The 15,915-nt window shown below is 37.2% G+C and overlaps 1 protein-coding gene across 1 annotated transcript in view; it reads left to right on the top strand.

Moving 5' to 3' along the window:
• Positions 1-15,915, top strand: part of LOC120535466 (polycystic kidney disease protein 1-like 2) — a 136,068-nt gene that overhangs the window by 53,575 nt on the left and 66,578 nt on the right. The window contains exons 14-19 of the mRNA XM_039763347.1: positions 2,718-2,918; positions 7,997-8,142; positions 9,863-10,048; positions 11,094-11,231; positions 11,719-11,880; positions 12,371-12,495. Coding sequence (XP_039619281.1) covers positions 2,718-2,918; positions 7,997-8,142; positions 9,863-10,048; positions 11,094-11,231; positions 11,719-11,880; positions 12,371-12,495 — 958 coding nt within the window. The remainder of the gene's footprint in view (positions 1-2,717; positions 2,919-7,996; positions 8,143-9,862; positions 10,049-11,093; positions 11,232-11,718; positions 11,881-12,370; positions 12,496-15,915) is intronic.

Here is a 15,915-nt window from a genome sequence, read left to right as displayed (position 1 = left end):
ATAAACAACATATACACTACCTGTCACATTCTGTTAGTTCAGCTAATCAAACACCTCCATCATCTACCAATCTCTCTATTATAAAAAAAAATCCTGGAGAGAAACAGTAGGGCGACGATACATGATCTTCACGTTAAGATCACGTACTTACAAATAAATAAGAGCAAGGGCAGCCAGCAAACACACTCAGTCGTATTTTGGCTTTGAGCACACACAGATCCAGGGCTCTCAGTGCATATAAACTGTATAAGGACAATACGTTATAAATGAGACATAGACGACAAAGCGAAGAAGAAAGCAGCGCGGAGAAAAAAGACTCAAAACGTTGGAGAGACAAAAAAGAAAAAGAATAATCTAGGTGCAAATTCAGAAAATAAGGAAAGTAATTATCAGCCCGGAACAAGTGGAATTGGAAAAAAAGCACGTCCAATCGGGACGTTTGTGCTATACACATGCAGAGCAGGTTTGAGATTATGAAAGCAGTGGAATTTGAAAGGCTCAAAAAAAAATAGTTGGCGCGATACACGTGTGGAGAAATTTAAAGAATATGAAAGTAGGAATATTAGAAAGTATAAAAAAGAAAGTAAAGATCGCAGGAGCGCACACAAACGGAAATTATTACACAAAAAAGGGAAAATAATCACCATGGACCAGGTGTCATTAAAAAAAAAAGCAGGATAAAGCGAGGTCAGAAATAAAATACAGAGTAGAAAACAAAATAAAACATTATAAAAAGGTTAAAAAACAAGGGGGGCAAACACATGCAGAGCAGGTTAGAGATAATGAAAACTGGAATTCAAAAGACTCAAAAAAAAGTTAAGCGTGACATGCAGAGCAAGATACAGAATATGAAAGCAGAAAAAAATGACAGTGTCAAAAAAAAGAAAGTAAACATCGCATTAATGCAAAGAAAGACAAATTATTATTCGGAGAAATAATGAAAAGGCGAATAGATATCAAATATGTGGACGTAGGTGATATGTCAGAAGTATGTAAATATTGTAAGGCTTTGAGGTTTAAGTCAAGAGAATTTCAAAAATGGAATTTACCTCACATGCATTTTTTGGTTACTTTGCAAAAAAATGATTAACTGCTGATGATGTCGATCGTTTTGTCTGTGCTGAAATTTCAAACAGAGAAAGCTATCCTGAATTATGGTACAAAGTCATTAAATACATGTCTCACTGACCTCGTTAGAAAGATTCAGCATGTTGGGACTCGAAAGATTCAAAATATTGTTTTTACAGAAAAAAAATCTTAAAAGTGTGTATCCGGAAAAACAAAAACAGGGGTTGGCGAGCGAAGTGAGCAGGGGGCAAAGCCCCCTAGTTTTTTAAAAAAATAAAAACAAGTCATTTTTACAATTGATAAAGAAAAACTTTCCACTTGGGGTTCCTCTAGAAAAAGCAGGACCCTAGACAGTTGCCTAGTTTTCCAGCATCATCGGCCACCTCTGCTGGTAGTATTATGTGCCAGTGATTAGTGCTGCTGCTTTTTATTTCCAGGAGACTGGATCTGAATCATGTTGTAACCTCAGTCTTTGTAGAATCTGCTTGTTCACTCTTCATAGCCTTTCACTGTCTTTTGCTCTCACATCCAAAAGATGTTAGGCTAATTGGTTATCTAAATCAGTAAGTGACAGCATGAATGTAATGTGCAATGTGATGGTCTGACTCCTTGTCCATGGTGGTTTGCTGTCTTAAGGCCAATGTTTCCAATGTATGTGCAAGGCCCAAGTCATTTAAAGTTATATAACACACATTTACAAAATGGATGTTCTGAAAACTGATGGATGTAGAGGTCACATAGTTAATCTGTTATATTGCATTATGTGGTTGATTTTGTTATGTGTTCAGAAATTAAATAATTTAGTTTTCTATTTATTCTTAAATTGGGAGACCTTTGTGTCATGGTTGAAGCTATATAAAGAATAACATAATTGGTAATGGTGGCACAATGGCGCAGTGTTAGCACTGCTGCCTCACAATAAGGAGGCCTGGGTTCGCTTTCCGGGTCCTCCCTGCGTGGAGTTTGCATGTTCTCCCCGTGTCTGCGTGGGTTTCTTCCAGGTGCTCCGGTTTCCTCCCACTGTTCAAAGGTATGCAGGTTAGGTGCAGTAGCGATCCTAAATTGTCCCTAGTGTGTGTGTCCTGTGGTGGGCTGGTGCCCTGCCCGGGATTTGTTCCTGCCTTGCACTCTGTGCTGGCTGGGCTTGGCTCCAGCAGACCCCTGTGTTAGGATATAGTGGGTTGGGTGATGGATGGATGGATAATAGGTGATGTGGTGCACTGATTTCTCTGGAAATTTTTTGAACAACTTTTTCTTTGGAATCACATTTTCATTTGATATAAAATGATATTTTGAATCTTTTTTTTGAGGCTTATCTTACTTTTTGTGGTGGCAGACAATAGTTAGAACAATAATCTTTGGGAAGGCTATACCATACCATGCAACCAAACATTCATGAAATAAATATACACTAATATTACAGGTGTGGAGCTCTATAAAATCAAGCTGTTTTTTGTATATTGCATAAGGTAACTCAAAGTTATAGCGATTTAGCTGAATGATTGAATACATAACCACGTAACTCACCTCAAAAATTATCAGCACTTGATGTTATGATTTCAGAAAGTCTGGGCTATGTGCTAAAATGGACTAAAGTACTTTTGACTGCCATTGAACTATGACTTCACTGTTTTTTTCTTTTGTGGCAGGTATTAAAGGGTCAGATTCAGGATTTATTGATTATACAGTGACTGTGCCAAAAGATTCAGCCACCACTCCTGCTCCTCCCACACCACCATTTTGCAGTATTACACCCTCAACAGGCTCCGTTTTCACCCTCTTCACAATCACCTGCAAAGATGGGACCTGCACAGCTCCTCCGTGCACTTACTGCTTCAGTGATAACCAAGGTGGGTGTCTTCTAGAGATGGCAATTCTTATTGCCACCTTTAAATTTGGCCTTTCTAATTTAGGTTAGGAGCTCTGCATTTCCTTCATAGGAGAGACCATTATGAAACATACTTTTTTTGAGTATTCTCAGATACATTCAATCAAAACGCTGGAACAGGTGAAAGATTATTAAGTTTTCAATGGGAAGTACAGAAGATCTAAATGTAATGTATTATAGTGCTCTTCTAAGAAGATAGAATATGAGCACTTCTAATCATTTACTTATATGATATAGCAACATATGAATAATACTGTATGTAATATAAAACCAAGCAAACACATTTAGTATTTAAATAAACAGTTCAGTAATAAACTAATAAAATGCTGAGAAAAGGTACATTTAGAATACATTAATTTAGCAAATAATAGGGAGGCATGATCGTGAAGTGGTTATTACTGCTTCTGCACATCTTAAGGAATGTTGGTTTAGTTCCTGTCTATGTGCATTTTGTGCATTAATCTTTAGTCTCTGTGACTTTCTTCGCAGTACAATACTGTGATTTCTTCCTGGGTTACAGAAATTTGCATTAGGTTTATTCGTAATTCTAAACTAACGCATTGTTGATACTGTATATGGAGTGTGTCATGCAATAGACTCTGTCCCCATTCAGTGCCAGTCCTCCTTTTGTAATCACTGATTTTCTAGGACAGGTTTGGCTTACTGCAGACATTTAAATGTGAAGAATGTGTAAAGATCTGTTTCTCACTTTCTGTCTCCCTGTTAATTTTTATGTATGAAATTTATTTAATTAAGATTACATATGATATAAAAAATATATATTTCTATAGGACATTTTCATATAAAATGTGTACTCCAAAGTGTTTTACAAGAAATTAAAATTAATATACAAAATAAACACTTACACAATACAGAGATTGCCATTCGGCAATGTAGAAGAACACGGTAAAAACTCCAGTTAATAATACTTGAGAAAATAAACATTTGAGGTGGTTTCTTTAGATATAGGGTGGTCCAGATCTAATTATGCAATTTTCATTACGTTCTAACTTATTAAGTTTATTACATAGAGAATTCACAAAAAAAGAATTTTTGTTGCCGATAGATGGGAGCACCTGCCCTGCATTCCAAAATGGCGGGGAGATGTTTGTCAGTCGAACAGCGAATGCGATGTGTTCACCTTTTCATAATTGCATAATTAGATCTGGACCACCCTTTAGATAGTGTACAGTAATCCCTCGCTATATCGCGCTTCGACTTTCGCGGCTTCACTCTATCGCGGATTTTAAATGTAAGAATATCTAAATACATATGACGGATTTTTCGCTGGTTTGCGGATTTCTGGACAATGGGTCTTTTAATTTATGGTACTTGCTTCCTCAGTTTGTTTGCCCTGTTGATTTCATACAAGGGACACTATTGGCGGATGGCTTAGAAGCTACCAAATCAGAACATGTATTACATATTAAATAAAACTCCTCAATGCTATAAGATATGCATCCCGCGCGGAACTTGATTGTTTTCTTGTCTCTGCCTCTCTCGCCCTCTCTGACATTCTCTGCGCCTGACGGAGGGGCTGTGAGCAGAGGGGCTGCTTGCACAGAAGCTGTTTGCCTAGTGGATACGAACGCACCTCTAAGAAATGCCGCTTTATCACGGTGCTTCCAAAAACACACTTATTGATTTTTGGATTGTTTGCTTTAATCTCGCTCTCTCTCTCTCTGACGTTCTCTGCGCCTGACGGAGGAGATGTGAGCAGAGGCTAAAGGCAAACTTTAAAGCACAAGTATTGATTTTTTGATTGTTTGCTTTTCTTTGCGAGCGCGAGCTCTCTCTCTCCCTCTGAAATTCTCTGCTCCTAAAGAGAAGATCTATTTGCATTCTTTTAATTGTGAGAAAAAACTGTCATCTCTGTCTTGTCATGGAGGACAGTTTAAACTTTTGACTAAAATGTGTTATTTCATGTCTAGAGGGCTCTAATAATGTTAACAGTGTGGGAGAGTTTCTAAGGGCTTAAAATATATAAAATAACCATACAAACATATGGTTTGTACTTCGCGGATTTTCATCTATCGCGGGGGGTTCTGGAACGCAAACCCCGCGATCGAGGAGGGATTACTGTATATACCAGAGTGTGTAGCTGCACCCCAAACTCCCAGACACAACTATACAAACAGTCCTCGGTTTAAACACAAGATCGTCTTTATTTACAACACTTCCACCATTCATCATAATCTGTTATGCAGTAATATAATAATACAATAATTTTTTTTCTCCTTGTGCATTTTCCTCAAAGCCTCACCGACACACCTCCTGACTCTGAATGCTCTGACAGGAAATTCTGCTTCTTTTATGGCAGAAGTACTTCCGGTTACACAGCATTGCACACTTGATGTGGAAGTCCTTAAAAGAGGTTATAACGATCCCCTGCAGCTACCCCTGTCGGCATCCAAGAAATCCAAAAGTGCTGTCCCATGGGACTACAATTCCCAGCCTGCCCTGTGGGAATTCCTATGGGTGTCCCATCAGTGGAATACTGCCACCGTGTGTACAGAGGGAGAATATGACTTTGGGAGGCAGGCACTCCCTGTTCTTCCATTGTGGCCTCCCTTCCTGGCCATAAACCAAAACTTCCATCCTAGACATCTAACATGGCATTCACAATAGATAGACAGATGGATAGAACTTTATTTGTTCCTGAGGGAAAATTTAGCATTTTAAAGAAGCTCAATAAATAAATTAATAATAAATACACATGTCCTGCGGTGGGTTGGCACCCTGCCCAGGATTGGTCCCTGCCTTGTACCCTGTGTTGGCTGGAATTGGCTCCAGCAGACCCCCATGACCCTGTGTTAGGATTCAGCGGGTTGGAAAATGGATGGATGGATGGATGGATAAATACACACACACTATAGTCTGAACACACACCAGAATGACTAAAAAGAAACAAAATTCTGACTTGGCAGTCACAGTCATCGTGAGGTATTATGGAGACATTTTGCTCTTGGTATAAAGGCCCCAGTAGCATTTCTTGACACAGTTCTGATGAATAATTTGTGGGCACAGAGATCTCAGTGTTGGTGTGCCAGCGAGTTTTGTTTTCATTCAGTCCTTTGTTAGATAGATAGATAGATAGATAGATAGATAGATAGATAGATAGATACTTTATTAATCCCAAGGGGAAATTACTACCTCCAGGCAGTCCAGAGTGCATCCCATAACTGAGTCTGCCCTTTTAGTTTGTTGATTTTTTGGGCATCATTTGAAGTGAGAGCCCAGAACATCACAGCATAGAAAATCACGCTGGCCATCACAGAGTTGTAGAAGATGTAAAGGATGCCATTATCCACATTAAAGGAACACAGTTTTCAAAGAAAAAAGAGCCTGCTCTGCCTTTCTTATAGAGTTCCACTGTATTTTGAGACCAGTCCAACCTGTCATTATTGTAGATCTCTATGTACTTGTAGGTGTGGACCACCCTTACATCCACTACTTGAATAGTGACAGCACATAGAGGCTCTTTGGTGTGGTGAAAATCAAATGTACATCCACGCACTCAAGGCCATCTTATAGTATTATTCAGCACACATTAAGGTCCATAACAGTGGTATGATTGCACAATAGTCAGATATTTTGTGTCACCATTAATGTCAAGAATTCCCAGGCACCCTTACATCTTGTGAAATGGCCAGTGGTGGTATATTGGGGTCTTGGTTGCAGTCATCACATGTATTGGCACAGTGAATGAGAAAGGTTTAGTAATAGCTGCTCACAATATTTGCAAAATTCTATATTAAACAAATAACTAACATGTATTTCACATAAATAATATAATAATAGTACAATGCTCTGCTAAAATATATATTGGAACTGCAGTCTAGATTTAAATGCCAAGGTTAATATGACATACCTTACACATATAGTATCTTAATAGTTTCATAATTACAAAAGTTGGGGGAAGATTTCCCTGGAGATTTTTGAAAATTGTGGTTTCACAAAGTCTAACATTCTATAAATGTTGATTTTTCAAGATTCAATCTAGAGAGATTCTTAAGTATTTGTATCCTCATTCACATTGTGTTTTATTTATGGATTTGTGTTTATAAGCTTATTTGTGGTCAACTAACAGTATGGGTCTCTGTTAAAAAGTGTATCACTGACAATTTGTATCGTTTTTCAGCTTAACAAAGACAAACATACTGTATTTTTTGATCCACATCGGTATCATTATGCATTAAACCAAGCTGGACGTGCTCATTTAACTTCTACTCGAAAAATGATATCGACTGCCATCACTACTAGAATTTCAGTGTCTGTTGTTTTTTAATTTGCCAAGGCAGGATATGAATGCAGAGAAAACTTTATCCTTTTTCGGCCAATAAGCGTATCAGGTTTTACTGTGACCCGTCATTTGCGCGATAGACATATGCGCGCCGACAAAGTAGCGCCGATTAAAACGCGCCGTCAAAATCACTCCGACAAAATCGTGAAAGTTTCATTAAATATAAATTACTAGTTTAAAGCATATATAATAATGTTAATTTTAGAAGTCAATATTATGAGACGCGGCATGCCATCAGCACGGCACGCAGATAGTCTTTAAGATCACGCCCTGCATATGTAGGAAGAATTGCAGCAAGGGCGTCCCACTCTCTTGGCCTCTCTAGCAATTTTGTCGTGGCGATTTTGTCGGCGCTCATTTGTCGGTCGCGGTTTTGTCGGGGTACATATGTCTATCGTGCTTTTGTCGGTGAACCGCTTTACATTTAAAGCAAAGCAAAAAAAAATAAACAAGTGTGTGAAAAATTAGGAGGACAAAACATTACACACCCCTTAACATTTTTGAAATGAAGCAATGGTTTATCTCAGATTGGGGTGCTATTTTTCATTTTACAATATCTTGTTTCCAGTTATTTTTTGGCTATATCAATAAATCAGATTAATTTCGTCTATTCAATATTTTATTTTTTATAATGTCTTCCAATACTTCACACTACCACATGGATAGGCCATACACTTTGATAATGAGTTTCTTTTTCCGTGTGCTTTACAATTCTTCATATGATGGCTTATTTTTAGGGTCTACGTTACACTGTGGCAGTGAACTTGTTGTGAACTCTCTTCACCTACCATTGGGGGACAAGCAAAAGAATTATGAGTTGGAGGTGACAGTGACAGCAAAAAATTCAGCTGGTCAGAGTAGTACAAGAGCAACTGCAGTACAGGTGAAAATTTATCTTGTTGTATAACATCCTCCCACTTTATCATAATTTTATATCGTAATTTGTGTGAGCTACAAAATAAAGCTCCTTTTGTTTGCACTTGCTGTTAAAATTTGTCAGGCATGCATCCAATCTCCTTATTGTATTTTCTGAGCTACTTTTTTATTTGTATTCAAAGTTATTTGTTTACATTGAAGATATTAGTTTGTGTTTTTGATACTGAATTTTAAAAGTGTCATATCATTTTTTTAACTTGCTTAATCCAGACCAGGGTTACTGGAGCCTATCCCAGCTAGCACAGGGTGAAAGGCAGTCCATCACAGGGTAAACATATATATTATAGTCACTCACCAAACACTCACTAGCGACAGTTTAGCATTTAGATAAGGTGACTGTCCAACAAAGTCTTTTGAAGTTTCTGATGAGTTTTTCAATGCAATGTGGGTCTGTGGACAGGTTGTCTGTGTCAGTCAGCGTCTCTCTGATGCTCTTGACTTCTCACTATAGTTTTGTTTACAAGTGTTTAATAGAGTAGTAAGGGTTTATGGTAACACTTTGCTTAGCAAAGTTTATATCCTAGTTAGTTGTATCAACATATTGTTTGGTCATAAAGGGTCAATTGCAACAAACCACATGAGTTAGTCCACAGCTATATCCAGAGATATAGTAACAAATGAGATACTCAATTGCAGTTAGTCATAAAAGAGACAAAAACCACAGCTATAGGTTTGTAGAGCTTGTTTATGGATTTAGTGAGAGAGGACATGCAGGTGATGGGTGTAACAGAACAAGATACAGAGGACAGAAAGATATGGAAGTAGATGATCCGCTGTGGTGACCCTAACAGGATCAGCCGAAAGAAGAAGAAGAAGACATTAATGTGAGAAAGAAGTTACAGGCAGAACAGTAGCACATTGTTTACCAGTTGTACCTTACAACTTTAAAGAGAAAGAGCTGCTTGGTCCACTCACTACTAGTAATATTTTCTTAAGTTTGAGTAATTTTACTCTTGATATTCAAGTTTTCTTCCACACTCCAAGGACTAGAGTACTGATTTTAAAACCCAGTGAACATCTTAGGGTTTATGTGTGTGTACTTGTGCTCTGTGATGGACTGATGTCTTAACCTTGATTGGTCCTGTTTTGTGCCTGATGCAGCATGCAGGCACCAGCTTGGCTCCCTATACCACTGTATTGGAATAGGTTTAAAAAATTATTGATTGAAAGCAGTGTTTTGTGCATACAGCTAGTTGTACATAGAATACAATAGATAGATATATAGATACTTTATTAATCCCAAGGGGAAATTCACATAATCCAACAGCAGCATACTGATACAAAAAACAATATTAAATTAAAGATTAATAAAAATGCATGTAAAAACAGACAATAACTTTGAGTAATGTTAGCATTTACCCCCAGGGTGGAATTGAAGAGTTGCATAGTCTGGGGGAGGAACGATCTCCTCAGGCAGTGGAGCAGGACAGTGACAGTAGTCTGTCAATAAAGCTGCTCCTCTGCCTGGAGATGACACTGTTCAGTGGATGCAGTGGAGTCTCCATGATTGACAGGAGCCTGCTCAGCGCCCGTTGCTCCGCCACAGATGTCAGACTGTCCAGTTTCATTCCTACAATGGATTCCTACAATCCTACAATGACTGTAATAAATCAATGGTTCATTGTTAATTGCATTATAATGTGACATTATCATTTTGAATGATTTAGGTTTTAAATACAAATGAGACTTCAGACCCCAATAAACTCAAAGATCTTGTCTCAAAGGAAGTTGCTGTCCTCATGAATAGTGGTGAGGTAGCAGTAAGTGCAATGGCTGATCTGTTCCAGTCAGTGTCATCTGTTTTGAATGACCAAGAGAATCAAGTGGATAATCAGAAAAATACACGCATGCAGGTAAGCAGGTTGGCATGCAGTAGTATAGTAGGTAATGGGGATTTATTATTTATTTGGATTAACATATTATTGTTGTTGTCACAAATTGTTTTACTTTCTTTGTTTTCTCTTCATGCAATGAAGTAGATAGCGCATCAGTGACTAGTTCCTTCCCTGTTAATGATTCTGCTGGGACAGGCTAGGACTTTGTGTAAAGAAATGCTGTTTTATTCTATCACATGGAACAACTACAAATAAATTAGAAACAGCTGAAAATCTCTATGAAATAATAATACACAGTAAAAAGAAACAGGCATGAGCCACAATTTGACATTAAATCTGTAGATTTTGACATCTTGTAAGGATCCATACCCCAGTAAGCATTTTTAAACCAAGAAATTCATGTGAATTAAAACTAATTTTTCTGACTTTTGTAAAATTTTAGTTCTAGTTCAGGTATATAAAGCCACTTGAAAAAGAAAACATTGAATTGAGAGAGGCTGGGAGTACAATCAGAGACTGAGTGAAGCTATTTTACAATGAGAATAAAACAAAGAAAGAATGTGCTCAGAATATCAGATATCACCATATGTAGAATAATCTTATTTTCTCTGCAATAGTTAGTCTCTTCACCTTGTATATCTGTTACATACATGTAAATATGCTTCAAATAAGAAAGTTCCTGTGACCATTGTAAAAACATTTTAATATCATAAACACAGGAAATGGTTAAAAAACTGGGGGAGAATCAAGAAAGACAAAAAAGTCAACTGCAATTGAAACAATAAATGGAAGATCCACTGTACTGAGCAGTGTTAAACATTATATTGTCAGCCAGTGTTTTCAGAATGAAGAAGCAGAGCCAAATATATATGTAACAAATCAAAGGGCCAGTCTTTTATCATATGCTTGCATACCTGTCCCCTTGTAATTCAAGGTTTAAATATGGCACAAATTATGTTTTTGGTGTTGTTTATGTGGTTTAATATTTTGTTTTTGCTGTCTTTTTATAATCTTTTGGTGAATTCTAAGTAGTAATGTTAAATGATGCTGTTTCCATTAACAGCTGCGGGAAGAGATGCTGTTAGATTTATCCTCTGTTATTCAAAATGGTTCTGTGCAAACAGTTAATGATGCTCTTAAAACAGCAGAAGCCCTGAAAGGACTCACCACCAGAAGTGATGAACTGACACCTTATGCTCAGGTACATATAAAGAAATGCAGGAAGTTTCAAGATGTATATGGAAATCACAATGGGATGTTTACTTAAGCCAGACAATTTAAACATAATGTAGATTCAATTGTAGTTTGTGTTATATTATGAATATTGTCATTAGTTTGTCTTATGTGTTCTGCTTTGGTTTTTGTGCTGTATTCTTTTTAGTTTTTTTGTCATTTATTAAGGTGACAGCAGAAGGTAATATTTTCTGTACTTCCTTTCCTATGGATGCAGTTGTTTTGTGTGCTGGTTCACAAGTGATGTAATTTTGCGTCTCTGGTCACAATAAAGCTGCATGGTTGCTATGCACGTGATAACGGTGCCTTGTAAACCATGACAATATGTTTGCCATGATATATAAGATTGTCACTCGCATTGAGCAAGTTCCAAATACTAACTTGTTACAAGAAGGATGTCGCAAGACGCCACATTAATCTGTTTCAGTCATAGCTCTTCTCTTACTGTTGTGCAGATGGAAACCAGCTCGTCTTTGCAAAATCTCAGTCAGTCACTGCTGTCCCTGGTTGTTGCTGAAAATTCGACAAGTGATGAACTTGTACTGGTGGCAGAGCCCATCATTACTGCAACAGGCAGTGTCTTGACAGCATCTGAATCAAGTTCTGTTGAGAATCAGGTAACTGAGAATCAAAAATAGATAAAAACTTGCTTCTTTAACAGTTTGTCCATTTAAACATTTCAAAAATAATTATACAACCATATTATTATCAACAATTATGAGATTAAAGAAATTAAGAATAGAAATAGATTTATTGTATTTTTTTATTAAAACAAACGTTCAGTATCCCTAGTCCTGAAGAATCACAACATCTGTGGAATTGAGCTCTCAGTAACTCAGCAATGGATTTAATATGAAGCTTTCAGTTCTTTTTAATTGTGGTCTTCTCTGAAACAAATTTTTCAATTCTCGCTGAGCTGGAATTCCTGTGGCTGTACTGTCAACAGAATACAAAACACCTTTTATGTTAATTACAGATAAGAAGTGACTTGATCAGTCACGTTGACAGCTAGCATTCAAGAAAAAAGAAACATAATGGACTTAACAATAAGGTGCTTTGTTGCACACCTTTTTAATGGTACAGTTAAAATCAATCTATCTCTTGTAGATGCTTTCCTCCAGTCTACTGATCAATGCGATTGATAATATACAAAGTGTTCTCCTTCATGGAAAGTTAGCAGATGAAGATCCCATTGTTATAAACACTCCGACTGTCAGTCTTAGTGTCAACAGGTAAAGGTTTTGTCTTATTTAATGCCAGTCTCCATTTTTTAACAGTTTCAGAATTATGACAGTTCAAGGCATCTTCCTTTCTATCAGTTGTTTTTAATTTTTTTGCAAAAGTTTAAAGAACAAGAATATATCATAATATAACATTCTGAAAACAACCTAATATAGTTCAGCATTATGGGAAGTCCAAGCCTATCCAGGCAGCATTACTATTAATGGAGCCCCCAGTGGGACACTAATCAATCACAGGTCCCACTCCCATGGGGCAAGAATCGGCAATTAAACTAATGCACATCTTTGTAATGTGGGAGAAAAAAACGTATACCCAGAGAAAAAGTCATGGAAAACTCCACAAAGGCCGTGGAAAATTTTAAATCAAGGATCTGTGAGACACCAGTGCTAACCACAATATCATTCTGCCATCTAATAATGGTATAGTTGGCATAAAAACATTATAGGCCATTCTCAATGACCACCTTACAGAACCATAATCCTTATGTTCAGATGAAAGAAAAATGATCATCCATCCATTTTTAAATCCACATACCTATATTTCTTTCCCCAAATATGTGCAGGGAAATCACACAACAAAGGACCCCAACTGAAACAGCTCTCATTTTTCTCCTGCTCATAAGGAGGCTTGTCTGTGTGTGATCATAAAAAGAATGTTACTTTGATTTCTTAAAGTTTTAGCAGTTTGTAGAGTGTTCTTCACTCATGAGTGTGATGTTTATAAGCATAGGCTCTTAATCTGGTATTTGCTTTTGAAGGCACTTAACAAATCAAAGAACTGTTTATTTTTATTTCCCCTTAAAACATGGTCGGTGCAGTGGGTAGCGCTGCTGCCTCACAGTTAGGAGACCCAGGTTTACTACATGGGTCCTCCCTGCGTGGAGTTTGCATGTTCTCCCCCGTTTCTGCGTTTGTTTCCTCCCACAGTCCAAAGACATGCAGGTTAGGTGCATTGGCGATCCTAAATTGTGCTTGGTGTGTGTGTGTGCCCTGCAGTGGTATGGCGCCCTGCCCAGGGATTTGCCTGCCTTGGTGCCCTGTGCTGGCTGGGATTGGCTCCAGCAGACCCCCATGAGCCTGTGTTAGGATATAGTGGGTTGAAGAATGACTGAATGACCTTAAAACATTTTTATGTACCAAAAAAAATTTTAAATCATCTGTTCATTTCCCACACCCATTTTCCATCACTGGGCCATCAGTCCCTTGCTGACACATTGCTAAGATGTGGAAGGAAACTGAAGAATTTAGGCACAACTTATATGGACACACTACAAATGTTAAACAAAGAAGTGACTAGATCAGGAAATCAATCTAGATTTTTGGACATACAAAAGAGTGGTGCAAATCAGCATGTTGTCTTTTTAAAAAAACAGTCTGTTTGCTGCTAATCTGTTACATTTTTTTTTTTCTTTCTCTATCTTCATTTAGTAACTTACGATACCTTGCATAAACTAGAAATATACTATTTTGTTAAACTTTTCAATGAGGCCAACAATTATAGATAGATAGACAGAACTGTATTTGTCCCTAGGAGGAAATTTGGCTGTTTACAGAAACTTGTGTTAGAATCAACATATTAATTGAAATAAACTCCTCCTCCACCAGTACAAGTTCAATTAAACCTTTTTGAGTCAGCAATCAGGCAGGAGAAAGCTTGTCCATCTGCATCATTAATTTCACCCTGGCAGCACCTTGCTGAAGAGGGAGCATCCGTTACAGAAGTTACAACATAGTCAGATTAATCAAAAAATACAGGTACAGGGTTATATTTATAGACAGTTGAATTTTCATAACAATGCTAAAAGAACGCTTGCATATCATACTGATTGATTAAAAAACACAAGGTGTTTTAGCTTAGGGCACAACCACCCTAAAATAAGTCTTTCTCTGTTATATCTTGATTCTTCAACATCTCTTGAATTCAAGTCTTACTAGGAGCATGAAAGAACATTACATTAACCAGTTTCTTGGACCATCCCCCTGGAACATTCTCTTTGTTTACTTGGCAACTCCAGCAGTCTCTTCATGACATTAGAAATACAAATGCTTATATATTTCACTGCAAACCAAAATATTTAACTACTGTTACCATAATATGGAAAGTATCCTAAATGACTTTGTGATCTCTAAGTTCCCCAAACTCAATAAATAAATAAATTTATATATAATGCAAAGTTAACGGACTGACTTATTTGTTCATCAGCATAAACAATATTTCCCATTTATTTAAGAAGCTGAAATTTGCCAGGGTGTTTTAGCGCATCCATTAAGAAAAGACATTTCAATATATCAGTATTTAGGGGTAAAATCTCAGAAACGCTTTGACTGATTTGATTGAAATTTGGTGACATTACTTAAAAATAACAATTGCGCATGTTTTTTATTCGTCAATATTTGTTGTTAATAATGCTGCAGTGAATGGGGTATTCTTAGCAACCTTCTTTTGCTTCAGCTGTGATCGCACAGAGAAACAGGGCGTGCAGTCCATATTAATGAACACCCACAGCAGAAACATGTCACTGACCAAGCTGCAGCTGTAATCAAACAGAGAAATGGGACTGGCGGCAAGTGAAGAAGGGAAACTGTCCTGCACAGAAAAAAGAGACAAGGTGGCAAGTTGTATGGAAAATGTGATGTGAAGTAGACAAAGGAAAAACTCAAAGAAGACATGGTTAGCAAGTGGCCTCAATGGGTGCAATTTGGGAAGTATTCTGTCAGCGTCTTCTTACTACTCACAATGTGGTATAAAATATATGCAAATTTATATTGGAATAGATTGTTCATCACTTTTACATAATAAAGATCTAAGAATGGAGGGAGGGCTTAGTGGTAAATTAAATTAAATATTTTGGAGAACTAAGGTATCCCCTTTGATGTGCCACTGCCCTTCACTTCACAAAGCAGAAACAGAGAACTGCCAGTACTGCAGTACCAGTCTAGTCTACTGCAGTCTACTTCAAGCCCTATGTCCAACACAAGCCAGGAGTGATGGTATACATTTATCAATTTACAAACCTGTGCATCTCAATAAAGAGGCCCACTATGGATAGAACATAGATGAGGTTGACATTGTACTTAGTTCACGTATTACTACTTTCACATGTTCTTAGCTGGACAGTAATTAAAATGCAGAGTTCATTTCATGGGACACATGAATATGCAGCCTGTAAACATCAATGCTATATATTCAATAAATTAAAGGAAACTACAATTCAGTGTATGCTGCTTTTGATCTAAACCCTTTATAAGAGTATGAGATTACAGATCAAAGTGTTACATTCAAATCTGACTGAAGTTACTATTTTTAAATGATCTGCTACAGGGTGAAATTAAATTTATACCCAAAGTTGTTACATTAATTACCTGTTTGTATTCAAAAGAATATAGTTTCCTGTAAAATTGTGTTTTTGC

The sequence above is a fragment of the Polypterus senegalus genome, chromosome 9 (assembly GCF_016835505.1).
Source record: "Polypterus senegalus isolate Bchr_013 chromosome 9, ASM1683550v1, whole genome shotgun sequence".
NCBI lineage: Eukaryota > Metazoa > Chordata > Cladistia > Polypteriformes > Polypteridae > Polypterus > Polypterus senegalus.
Note: the sequence above shows the minus strand (reverse complement) of the source record. Positions and strands in the feature narration are given on the sequence as shown.